Below are 12,781 nucleotides of genomic sequence, written 5' to 3' on the forward strand. Positions count from 1 at the left end.
TGCTTTCTCCCTCTCTCTTTCCCTATTTTGACATGCAAAGAGAAATTTGAGGGACTGAAACATGTTAATGAGGCAAAGCATTAATTGGTGATCTACTTGAATTATTAGTAATCCTCATTTCTCGCTATATATACAGTCCTGTTTTATTGCATCCACATGAACACATTCTTTAGAAAGAAAAACTGTTAAGCATTATCAAAGGCTGTTCTTCCTACTGAAATGCAATAAGCTTTATCATTGTGCCATCTCTATTACTTTTTAATAAAAATTACTGTTTAATTGAAGTCGCGTTGCTACTTCTGTAAACTGTTTTGGCTATTAGGGGAATTCATGTTCTATCTCAGACTGCAGATATACTGCTATGTTAGTTGCCTAATTTGATATCTGTATGTGCACTACTGCACTACTACTCACTGTTGGACAGCACCAGTCCTTGAAAACGTCATTTAAAATGTATCTAAACAATACAGGGCAAGAAATCTGTGCTACAGTCCAGATATATAGCTGATATGTCAACAGTTGGGGACTTTGGGAAATCAGTTCAGCTGAGTAGGTTAACACAAGGATTTAAAATACATTGGTAGCCAGCGAAAACTGAGCCAGAACTGGGTTACAGTACAATCATGTCAGCAGTTTCTCCAGAGTCCCGATGATTTTGTAATAAACAGCAGCAAGACTGGAGTACAATTAGGGCATTTGCCTATGTCCTCAGACTGGTCCAGCAGCATCATAATGCACAGACATGGCCTTCCACCTAGTGAGGGGAGTATTCTGAGGGCTCAGGCAGAAGTTAACTGTTCGTCTTGAAATTTAATATAAATATCATAGCACTTCTATGTTAAAAAACAATTAAACCAAACGACGTATTTCTGGACCAAAATCTGATCTTTCCATAGCAAAAATTTATGCCTAGGTATTCTAGCTTAACATATCTTCAGGGATATCACTTTTGAAATAGGGGGACAAACGATTCCTTCTTAATAAACATTTTGTGTGGGAGCACATCTCTTTCTGCAACACACAGGCAGGCAGATACTGGTAAGTAGAGGCAGCTTGTTGGCTCTTGAAAAGACTGTGCAGGAAATATTTGGTGGCAGGACACTGGAGACGAAGGTTAAACAGAAGAGACTAGATTGGAGAAAACATATAAGCATGTGACAGGATGTACAAATGATGGCCAAGAGGGAGCCTGGCAGTCCTGAGCAGGGTCAGGACCACCTGCGAGAGACTCAAAACGGGTCAATGCACAAACCCTGGCACTCCCATCACTTGGTGGTTTCACCAGCAATGGCTCAGCTCCTTACCAGCTGCTGCATTTCTCTCCAGGGCTAATGGTACTTACAGCAGTCACAGCTGGTGCACGGGGGTTGAATTTCTTAGCTGTTTCCAACACACAGGCATGTTAAACCTACTTGTCCATCTTGAATTTAAACAAAAGTTTCTGACTCCCAACTCCACCACTGAATAAGCAGCTGAACAAATAGTTTTAATTAATAAATTTTCAAAAATATTGACAGGTTTTTTGGTAACTTGCAAACAGAGAGAGGCAGCTTTCTCTGCTTACGAATCTATGTTACAAATCACTTCTAGCTGCTGTTATAAAAAAATCCAGTTTCATGTTTCACACCTTTTTTTGGCAACACAGGAACAAGCTATAATTTTATTTATTAAACCCAAATTCTGCTGTAATGTTATTATTCAGGAAGCTTTGCAGTAAATTAATCATCATCAGAATTACTGCGCTGCTTTGTTTTAAATCAATCTAAGGAGCACCCAGGGGCTTTTTTAAAGCTGTTTTTTCCCCGAGCACACTGTAAATTCAGATGACTAAAGATTGACTAGGAATATTTAAAAAAGCATTTGCTTCTCCCTCTCAGAATATAACAGCCCCCTGCCACATCTTCACAAGGACCCCACGCCCCACTAAGTAGCACACATGACTTGCCTCTTCCCTTGTACCTCCGTGAAGGTACCAAATGGAAGGTAACAAACAAGGTGTCTTCAGTTGTATCAATAACTAACATCTCTGCCAGCACCAGGTAACACTGCTCAGATACATCATCTCATAAATCTTGCTGGAAGTCTCAGGAGAAGGATCAGATGTACAGGGGCATCGCCCATGGGGAACTAAAAGGAAAGACCCGTGCAAATGCCAGCACCAGCCGAGCTGCCTGCTCGCCACTTCATGTGGCACCTAATCCAGCCCATGCCAGTCCAGGCAGCTTTACAAGATATTTTTGCCAGCTCCGTGCTAGCAGTTTGATAGAAAAAAATGCCACACTGATGTTCCTATTGTCAATGCACTCATTGCCACTGACAGGAGGAAAGATACTGCCGCCCGGATGTCTCTGTTGCTCCAGCACTTTCTGCTTCTCCAGTTTCAAGATTCTGACATGGCAAATTGTTCTTTTTTTTTTTTCTATTTTTCTTCTAAATTAGCCTTATTTAAGAAAGGATTTTGCTGGATTACTAAATGCAATTGCATTTAGTGATAGTTATATTCCATTTTGCAATGTATTGTAATGTAAGTAGATAAATATGTAACTAAGCATTTTAAAACACGAAACTGTAAGAAAAATTTTAATTGCAACAGAAAGACTCTTGCCTGCCTACACATTGTATTTGTTTAATGTCAATTCCTCTTCCCGTAGTAGTGAAATGCCACATACATATTTAAAATCTGAGATATTGACAAAATCTTCTGAGCGCTTAAAGCTGTTTTAGCAAAATAAAAGAGTGCCTGCCATGCTGCAGCTACAAAAATGAAACAGATCATCAATTTACCAAAAATCTGCCTACAGACAAGGCAATCTCCAGCCTTTGGGAAACCTGATGCTTTCCTCACGCAGGAAGGAATCCTCACCATGCTGAAGTCAGTGAGAAACCTCCGCTGACTTCAATAGGGCCAACTGCTATGAGATTGACAGGACTTCAAAATGAAGCTTATGCACATGCATTCACGAATAGGAACTGTAACAGCAGAAACGCTTAATGCAACAGTTATCAGGGAAGTAAAAAATCCAGAAAGAATATGCTGCACTTTGAGATTAATGTGTTACTCGTGAAAAGTCTAATTTTAATAGGTCAAAACTCCTTAAATTTTTTTCCTTAGCATGTCAAAATCTCACAATTCTTCAGCTGTCACACAGCACTGTTAGAAACAGAGACAGAATCTGCTGATCAAATTAAAGTGTGTTTTCTCAGACTGAACCAGCATTTACTCTGAAATTACTCCTAAATTATTAATTACCCGCTTGAAAGCATAAGCAAACCTCTGGCCTCATAGCATCTCTATAATTTCTCACAATATAAACACAAAAGTTTTCCGATATCTGTAATTACTTACCAAAATAAAGGACTTTTGTGTGGCAGTTTTGTTTGTAAATATTTTATTTAAAAAAAAAATATCTTTTAATGCTATTAGTCAATACATGTGTAATAATACTTAATAAAGTATCATGTAGTAGCAGGTATTTTGGATTCAGGAATGTAATGGTTTTAAATAAATCATCAGAGCTCTGTTCCGCTCTAATCTCTTCTAAATTGTCATTTTTTTTCCCGGAATTTAAACAAACTCATTCTTTGTCAAGGTACGTCATACTTAAGGCCTTGCAAACTTTTCAGTGATTGAACCAAAACAAAGAGAGAGCTCGGCTTTCTTGATCTGAAGACCACGTTGCTCTTGAGCTTATAAAGGTGCCTGCAGTTTTCAAGCAGTTAGTGGCAAATCAGCAAGAAAGAAATCAGAGAAGAAGGGGCACTTGGAAATCAAAACAGTAAAGTGCACAGTTATACTGTCTGAAATTGTATTAATCTGATCCAAAGAACTTGCTGGACTGTGGATATTTAATACAATTTGGTTTGCATGGAACATACAATCACGATCAGACAGAAGGGATTTTCTTTTTCTTCCTGAAGTCATCTACAGGATTTACGGAATTCAATTTTCAAGGGTAACATACTGCATCTCTTTGGATATTGATCTCTTTCGTAAGTCCACAAGGAGATGGAGAAAGGGGGAAGGTGAGGAGGGTTGCAAGGTGTCCTTGTGCCTTCTCTGTTTTGTTTAGATGCCAGTATTTTCCAGTTCCCCATCCTCCAGCCCTAATGCAGCATGCGACCTAGAAATCATAAAGAGTTTCTCTTTATTTGTGTACTGTCTTTGAGTTTGCTGGGATTGCTCCCCTGTTTGTTCTCTGCTGGTAGCCTTGAGAGGGTCTGTTTTCTCAGCTGGTTCCTCCACACAGTCCTGGATTTTACTGGCTGGGGTGTTGGCAACTGACTCCAAGGAGGTGCCTGCCTCCTCCAGGTGGCTGTAGCCCTTATCACTGCTGGAAGGCTCAAACTGGGAGCTCTGGGAGTCCGTCCCAGTGATGACAGGAGGGGCTGAGGGCGGTAACCCACCCAGATCCAGAGATTTGGAGTAGCTAGAAGATGCCTTTACTGAGAGGCTGGAGTCCAGGCCCGTGCTGACAGCCGGGGACTGAGGTGGCTCAGGGAAAAGGGGACGCCTGGCATCAGGCAAGCAGCTGGTGCTCTGCCGCCTGAGGACCAGCTTGTGCCTCCTCGTCCCACAGCCTCCCTTGATGTGGCTGCTGCTGAGGTCAGTCAGGCTCAGTTCAAACTCCCCCCGTGGGATCTCCTGAGCTCCCCGCTCACCTGGGGGCCTCCACCAGCCTCCCCCTCCACCGTTCGGCGCCAAAGGCAGGAGGGCAAAAGCACTCAGCGAAGAGCCAACAATGGAGCTGGCTGTACTGCACCGGCCCCAGCTCTCTGGTGGGCTGCAGGGTGGGCTGGTGACAGTGCGGCCAGCAAGGGCAGCATGCTCCTGGTAGATGCTGTACACAGCCTCAGCCAGGCTGGGTGGCGGCGGTGGGGTGCAAAAGGAGGAACACCGTGGCGAGGATGCCAGGTCCGGTGGGGAAAGGGAGACACCCAGTCCTGGTGGCCAGGAGCTCTTGGCCAGCATGGCTGCAGCACCCAGGCCTTCACTGCCAGGCTTTAGCTCCAGGCCCCGGGACTGCACGTAGTTGACAAAGCCATTGAGAGGGGCTGAGGCTGGGGCGCCTCTGTCCTTGGCCCGCAGGCTGTGGGCATCGATGACAGTGGAGTAGAGGTCACGCAGGTTGATGATCTTGGTCTTCTTGTCACGGTTCTCGTGCAATACCGCATTGGCGCAGATGAAGAGGAAGATGCCGATACCCATGATGAGGGGGCCCAGCACCTTCAGCTTGTCTGAATGCAAGTAGCTCGAGAAAAGTCGGAAAAGGAAACCCACCGAGGCCTGGGGGGATGAGGAAGTAGGGGACGACTGTAGGGACCCCCGGGTGGTAGCAGTGGTGGAGGTGCTGGCTCTGGTGGGTGGCTCTGGATGGATCCCTGCTTGTGCCCCTTCCTGGCTCCAGGAGTGTTTTTTTGGGGTGCCACCCTGCGGTGCCAGCTGCTGGCCCCCAGTGAAACTGCCTTCTCTGTACACCTGGCTGGGCTTTGGCCAGTAGCCTACCACAGCCAAGGCAATGCCCACTAGCAGTACCAGTATGCCGCAGAGGGCGATGAGCCCCGAGAGGGAGCACAGCTTAAGCTTGCCTTTCACCACGACCACGTCGTTCTTGCGCTTCTTTTTGGCCTTGCGTTTGCGTTTGGGGACTTGGCTTTGGGGTCGCAAGGGGTCCTGTTTCCTAGCAGAGATCCTCAGGAGGCCTCCAGTGGCGATCATGGCTGGCTACCCAGAGCACTGCCCCCTAAGGCCGCTCCAGCTCCTGCAGTGGAAGCAAGAAAAGAGGATGAGGACCAGCGGCAGACCTGCAGCACAAGGTGTTTCTGTTTTCTGTTCCTCATTCAAACTCCTGCTAATGAAAACCCTCAACAAGCGGGACAGGAGTTAACACCAAGAGACCAATCTCCCTTGCCCACACAGCTCCCATGTATGAGAAAGAGACCGGCAGACTGACAGCATTGAAGCAGCCATGTGCCCCACTACATTCTTGCCAAACAGCTAATTAATTTCTTTACACTCCAGGTAAACGATAGAGGGAGTGATATCTGCTGGTGTAAACAGAGAAATGATCCTGCTGGTCCCAGAAGGGGCTTGCAAAGCGCCAGAGCTCAGAGGATGCTGAGCCCCTACTCCCTAACAGGATCCGGGGTTACACTGCACGCTGGCTGTGCTTAGTGGTGTCACGCAGGATTTGAGGGGATGGGGCAAATCAAAGCAGGATATTTGTACTATAGATGCCATTTGTTTCAGTACATGACTTACACATTACTGGGGGGAAGGTTAAACGTATTACTTGTCTTGCTTAAGTGAGTGGGAAAGGAATTACTGTGAAACGTGCAAAGGAAACATTTGATCAGTGGAATGTGGTGCTCTGTGAAAGTTTCTTCCTGGCCATTTGCACTTGATCTGCAATATTACAGAAATTCATCTCCCATCTGCGGTCCAGAGGCATTCTTGGTTTGGGAACATGTGCAATGCTCCAGGTAACATTATGTAACAGCAGTGAATTTGCCACCCCTACCCCCCCTTCCCTGAGAAAAGGGAGATGGTGGCTGGTGGGTAAGAGCTGGCATGTTAAATCTTATTAAAGGAGGAGCAAAGCCTCAGGAGTCACCTGGGGAAACGGCAATGGCTGCTCATAGGGAAATGGGCAGGGGACTAAACACTGAGCATTTTTGGCTTTTGTTTTACTGGCCCATCAGAAGTCACCTCTCTGTTCCAGCAATCTGAGCTACAAAATGCAGTGTGCAGGAGCAATTCCTGCACTACTGCAATTCTTTTTGGAAGATAAACCTTCGTGCTACAGAGAAGCAGGATCCCCTCCCCGCTTTCTCTGAGTGTCCAGTTATTTTTTCTTTGAGGGAGCAAAAGAGGACAGCACCAAATATAATATGATTCACAAAGTTCCATTAAATGCACTGGAAGGCAATTAAGTAAGCACCTAACCCCCACCCCCACCCCCAAAACCTTGCTCCCTTTCTCCCATTAAGCTTTTAAATCTCATTTATTTTCTGTTCTATTCCCAGATTTGCCATGGATGCGGTATTTTTTTTTGTCCCATATACTCCGTTTGTATTTTCCCCAGAAAAAGAAGGGTGGTGTCACCCAGGACATTGTTAAATTACTCTCTGAGACGCTGCACGCTCAAAACAAAGGACAGAGACTTGCCTTCTCTTTCCAATCGCCGAACTATTTATTTAAGAAAAAAACCCACCCCAAACACCAACACAAAAAAAACCCCCAAAAAACCCCAACAAAACCAAAAAAACAGAAGGCAGGAAGAGCATTCTTTGTCGATGCAGAAGTGTAATTACCGGGGCACACTTTCCTCAAATTGTCAGTTCTCTGATCTCTGCTGCCCCAATAGCCAGCACCCCATCACCTCTGCCACAGCAAAACCCGATGACAACCGGCTCCGCGGAGCCTTCCCAGCTCGGCGTCGCCTGGCGCTCCGTTCTGGCGACGGCGAACGCGGAGCTCGGCACGCGAAGGAGGCACCGTCGGGCCGCCGGCCATTGCCAGTGGCCGCAACGCAACAAACCCGCCCGGGACCGGCAGGGGCTGGAGCCACCCTTCGCACAAGCTGACCGCGACCTCCGCCCGCACCCCAGCCCACGGCCGCCGGCCCCGCTGGCGATCCCCCGAGCGCTGCCCCGACCTCGCTCGGTAAAGCCCGCAAACAGCCTTAACAGGGCTAACGGCACCCGGGTTAACCCCCCCACGCCCCTCGGGCGCCACGGACGGGGCTCGCCGGGCTCCGGCTGCCGAGCAGTGGCCGCCGCGCACCGTTCTGACGGAGCTCCGGCCCCGGTGCGCCGGCCGGAGGTGCCGCTGGCGGCGCCGGGTGCCCCGCGGGCAGGGTGGGGGCGCCGCGCCGGCCGGGCTGGCCCCGCAGCTCCCCGCTGTCGGGGCAGGGCGCCCAGCCCCGCCGGCCGGAGCGCCGCTCGGGGGTGGCCGGCGGACGGAGCCGCCGGTCAAAATGGCAGCGGCGGAGGGACGCGGTCACTTACCGAGGAGGACCGGGGAGAAGTCCGCGCGGGAAGCGGCCGAGCCGCCGCGGGGAAGAAACTTTCCAGCCCGAGCGGGCATCCCCTCGCGGCGCCCGCCCCGCCGCCGCCGCCGCCGCCTCACCGCCCCTCACGGCCCCGGGCGGGCGGGCGGCGGGTCTGGGCCGAGCGCCCCCACGGCCCCGCCGCCACCGGCCGCCTCAGGGAGCTCCGCGGGAGCGCTGCCCCCTCGCCATGCCGCATCCTGCCTGCCGCGGGGCCGCCCCCCGCAGCACCCGCCCGCCCTGGCCCCGCAGCCGGCCGTCCGGCAGAGCCGCTGCCTGCGCCGCCGCCGCTGCGGGCGGTGCGCGGCTGCCGCGGCTGCCGGCCGGACTCGGCGCCGTTGCTAGGAGACGGGAGCCGTGACACAGGGAAATTGCGGCAGGATGGCCGCGGCCGCCTCCCCCCGCCCCCCACCTGCGCACCTGCGCCCGCCCGCGCCGCCCCGCCCCGCCGGCCCCGCCCTCGGAGGCCCCGCCCCCAGCGCCCTGCCCGGCCGCGCCTCGCCCCGCCATGTTGTACGCGCCGCGCCGCGCCCGGCCACCTTGTCCTGCCCGCCGGCCGGCCGCCGGTGCGGTGCAGCCTGCCCTCGGCTTCCTCCCCCAGGTCGGGAGGTCCCGTCCTCCCCGAGCCTTCCCAGGGACTGCCAGGCCCCAGGCTTTGGAGCTCAGCAGTGGGAAGAACATCCTACACCTTCCCAACGGTAATGCCTCGGCAGCCTCGGCCCCTCGCCTTTGTTACCGCCCCTCCCCCCCCCCAAGTTTGGCAAGGGAGGAAGCCAAGAAGCAGGTGGAAAGATGAAGAAAGAGGGTGAAAGAAGAAAGTGGCAGCTTAGATATGTCAGTGGTGTCACCCAGGACCTCTCATTTTCAGCAGAGACCGGGAAACGATGTTTTCTCCTGAGCTGCTTCATGAAAACTGATTGAAATGAAGCAATCACCTAAGTGAGACATCATCTAGCGTGTCCCATCACACTGCCGCTCTTATTCATGAGAGGCGATTGCTGCTGATTGCCTTAGTCTAGTCTTGTTACGGGTGTGCCATGAGCTCGAGAGGCAAATCCCAGGCAGGTATCTCGGTAAATACTGAGAACTCATCCTGTGGCTTGGGGTTTGCTCCTAACGTACATCACGTGGATTTCCGGGGTGGGTAGACCGAAGGTGCCTTTTTGTACACTGGCTTTAGATTCCTCCTGAAGCTGGAGTGTGACCTAGCCCGGGCCAAACCAGCCCTCTTCTGCCGCTGCTTGAGCTCTTGCGTGGGAAGACTATGCTGTGTGTAAAACGGCCTGCCAGAAACCGAGGGGCAAGAAGGAGAGTGTTCATGGTGTCAAACCATGTTTTTAAAAGTAAAGGATCCAACACGGTTTGGGAAAATTGTGACTTTATGCCTATTCAGTTAAATTGTATATATTCCAGCCTCACCAACCCTGTGATTCTGTGTTCCCCCAGACTGTGCTGTTCCATGTCTTTCACCCCAACTATCAGTGCCTGGTTTGAGAACAAACAAATCCTAAAGCTGCACATATGCATTTTAATGTCATTTGCAGTTTGTCTGAGTAAAATCACTTGGGACACATTTCTTTTAGTACATACATAAATTTTGGTTATTCAACAGGCTTGAAATTAAAGGTTTGCTATTTAAGAACTTTTTTTTTTTTAAAAAAAAGTGTATCTTGAATGGTCTCAATGAACCTCAATCTTCTGATGTTCAGTAATTTGCTTTGTGTTCAGCCCAGACTATCAGAGAAAACCAAACATACCACATCTGTTTCCACTGGAGACCTGTATCACATCAATAATGCAGCATCACCAGACTCTTCCTGAAAGGTTCCTGTGTTAGAGAAAGGGGAAGAACGAGAATGATTTTTTTAAAGGGCAAAGAGCTCTTTTCTCTGAGTCATATTTTCTATTTTTGTCAAACTAAACCATTCTATTTAGCTATCTTTTTATACAACAGCTTTTTCCATATTTTCATTGCTAAAGTTTTGAGTGATTACGCTAACATCCATTCACAGTTTTCAAATTACTCTTAGCAAAATGTGCTGTAGGTGAGGCCAAATCCTGGAAAATAAGAAATATGTTCTTGGATGAAAAGCTGCTGAAGGTGGTGTTCCGCAGTAGCTAGCAATCCGATCTTAATTTGCTGTACGTGTTAAGGACCAGTTGTACAATGGGAGGCTGAATCCCTCAGATCAAGTTACCTTGCCGAGTTGCATATCCCTACCTATCCTACAGATTCTTCTCCAATTCTTCTTCTTGTTTAACAAAGGCGTTGCAAGCTTTAATGAAACATTTATGGATTTTTGTGTTCCCAGAAGCGGAATAGTTGCAAAAGGCAGCTTTCTTACTGGTCTGGTTTACTGGTTGCCTGAGTTAATTTGTAACTGTGTTTCCATTGCCTGCTGAGCCCTCCTGGCAGGCTCAGCTCCCGCTTTATTAATATAACATTCTGCATGGTGCCGTGCATTTATCTTTAAACTGTGGTGAAACTAAATTATTAGGAATTAAAAGAGGATATTGGAACTAGGGTTTTTTTCTCCTTTCTTTCTCCTTTCCCATCTCCTTTTTCCCTTTCCCTTTCTCTTTTTTCCCCTTTCTACTTCTCCTCTCCTCTCCCTGTTTATCTACATAAAAATCACTATTTTTTAAGCATATATTTACTTTTGCTAGGTTGTTTGAGCATAAGATGGTAACCTTCATGTGGTCCTTCTTGGGACGTGCTTCAGTACAGCAATGACATCAGTTTTGGTGTATCTGCTTGAATAGGTTCCACCCCAGGCTGGCTGGATATGTCAGCTCTAATCCAGGAGATATGTAGCCAAATTAATATATCTCAGCACTCAGCAGGCCCAAGGTCCAAAAACAATTCAAAGGACAACCTAAAGTACTTGCTGTACTTATCTGAAATACTGTAGCATCTGTGGGTTCCAGCCATGGACCTGCAGTTCCCAGCGTAGAGACCCTACAAAACGGAATCAGAGAGAAGGCCCTTACTTGGCGTCTGAGCACAAGATCACAAGGATAAATATGGAAAGGATTCTTAGAGGAGGAGTGTTACAAGCATAAGAGAGAGACATTTTGCACAGGCTTCAGGTTTCCCCCACTGTTTTCTCTTCACAGTTTCTCAGACACAGAGTAACAGAAGTATTGAGGGATCATTGCCATCTTAACCTATCTCCTGCTAGCAAGAATGGCTTCCAATCATAGCAGTGCCTCTAGCCTGAAAGCCTATTTAATTGTAGCTTATTTAGCTATTTTTAATTAGCTAATTTATTACATTACTAAAAATAAAAGCTGATGTACATTTTGTACACATGCTTCACAGTATATTGTGCCACATGCCAAGGTTTCCTGAGTCTTTGTTGCTGGAATTCATAGCTTCATCTTAATCAGTAGTTCGGAAAGTTGTAGGACCATCACTCAGTCTGGCCACTGGCCTCAGTGTTTGTTGTGTCTTATCTTAGCCCCATATACTTTGCTTGTTTGTTTGTTTCCCATGGCAGTGGAGATTTTGATATGCTTAGTGGTGGAGACTCTGGTATGATTAATGATAATTTGATAACCGATGCAGAAGAAAAGAGCAGCACTGTGAATGAACTATAAGAAATCATCCTAAATGAGAAAAATATGTTTGAAATCCTTACAGGCCTACATCAACACAGTGAATCCACACTGTGTATTAGATTTGTTCAGCTTATTTGATATATGGTAGAATAAGAGGCAACTTTTCATTGTGTAGCAAGCCTGAGTCTAGATAATCCACTGAGAGCGAATGGCAATTTGCGTGTCTGTTCTTCTTTCAAAATTAATTATAGCAGAGATACGCATTGCTGGGAACATTTGCTGGGGTGAAGGAAATACACAACTATGAAATCTGGTGATTGAAAGGTGAAGGGAATGAATACTTTAAGATGAACAAGCTTTTTCACATACACGAAGAAAGGAAGGAACTACTAGTTTATCTCACTTCAGTTCTTACTGACATTCTCTATGAATAGATTTTTATTTTTGAGGCATTAATGACACCAACCACTTTATAAATATATATATATATATATTTATTTGCATTTTGCAAAAGGATTGAAATTAGAGGACACTGTGAAATACTCTTGGGTCAGTTGTGACATGTTGCAGGAAGTCTGTGATGGTCACACCCTCAGGTTATGAAGTGTGCTCAGGGGCAGGTGTCACCCAGTTGCATTTAAATATTCTGTGCATGACTTCTCAGCTGGCTTAAATAGAAGTAGGAACTATTCAACCATGTTATTTGCCTTCACTTTTGATTTGTTGTTACACGACAACAGCAAATGACAGCAAAAAACTGTGTCTGTTATTTGTGAACACAAAGCCACATAAAGGCTAACCTAGACCGCTTCCCAAACTATTTGCCTGAAAGGTAAGACCAGTGCAGCATTTCCCTCAACCCACTGCAAACATTATTTTTTTAATGGCCTTCCGCCTCAGCTTACATTGTTGCTCTCTGCAATGTAAGCTCTTTGAGATAGAAGCCATCCCAAAGCAGCTTGGCCCTAGCTGCAATGAGATATCTGAGTACAACTGTTTTACGATTAGCAATGTCTTACTGTTTAAACATTTTTGTGTGAATGTCTACAGCAAATGATGGGGATGTGTATTTTATAATACAAGTTCATAAAATAGCTTATTTTTTCTTCAAGCCTTAGCAATACTATTTTGAGTCAGCAGGACAACACTTATCTATGAGAAATAATGACAAA

The 12,781-nt window shown here is 47.3% G+C and overlaps 1 protein-coding gene across 1 annotated transcript; it reads right to left on the bottom strand.

Annotated features, from left to right (window-relative positions):
- Nucleotides 1-3,372: 3,372 nt before the first annotated feature.
- Nucleotides 3,373-8,419, bottom strand: TMEM200C (transmembrane protein 200C). The gene is made up of 2 exons (XM_037382340.1): nucleotides 8,008-8,419; nucleotides 3,373-5,759 (listed from the first exon to the last, which is right to left on the bottom strand). The coding sequence occupies exon 2, from the start codon at nucleotides 5,714-5,716 to the stop codon at nucleotides 4,067-4,069; it is 1,650 nt and encodes a 549-aa protein (XP_037238237.1). The 5' UTR covers nucleotides 5,717-5,759; nucleotides 8,008-8,419; the 3' UTR covers nucleotides 3,373-4,066.
- Nucleotides 8,420-12,781: the final 4,362 nt, after the last annotated feature.

This window comes from Falco rusticolus, chromosome 3 (genome assembly GCF_015220075.1).
Source record: "Falco rusticolus isolate bFalRus1 chromosome 3, bFalRus1.pri, whole genome shotgun sequence".
NCBI classification, from domain to species: domain Eukaryota; kingdom Metazoa; phylum Chordata; class Aves; order Falconiformes; family Falconidae; genus Falco; species Falco rusticolus.

Excerpts from the sequence above, each read along its gene's own strand:
- TMEM200C (XM_037382340.1), bottom strand. The coding sequence starts at position 5,716 with ATGATCGCCACTGGAGGCCTCCTGAGGATCTCTGCTAGGAAACAGGAC.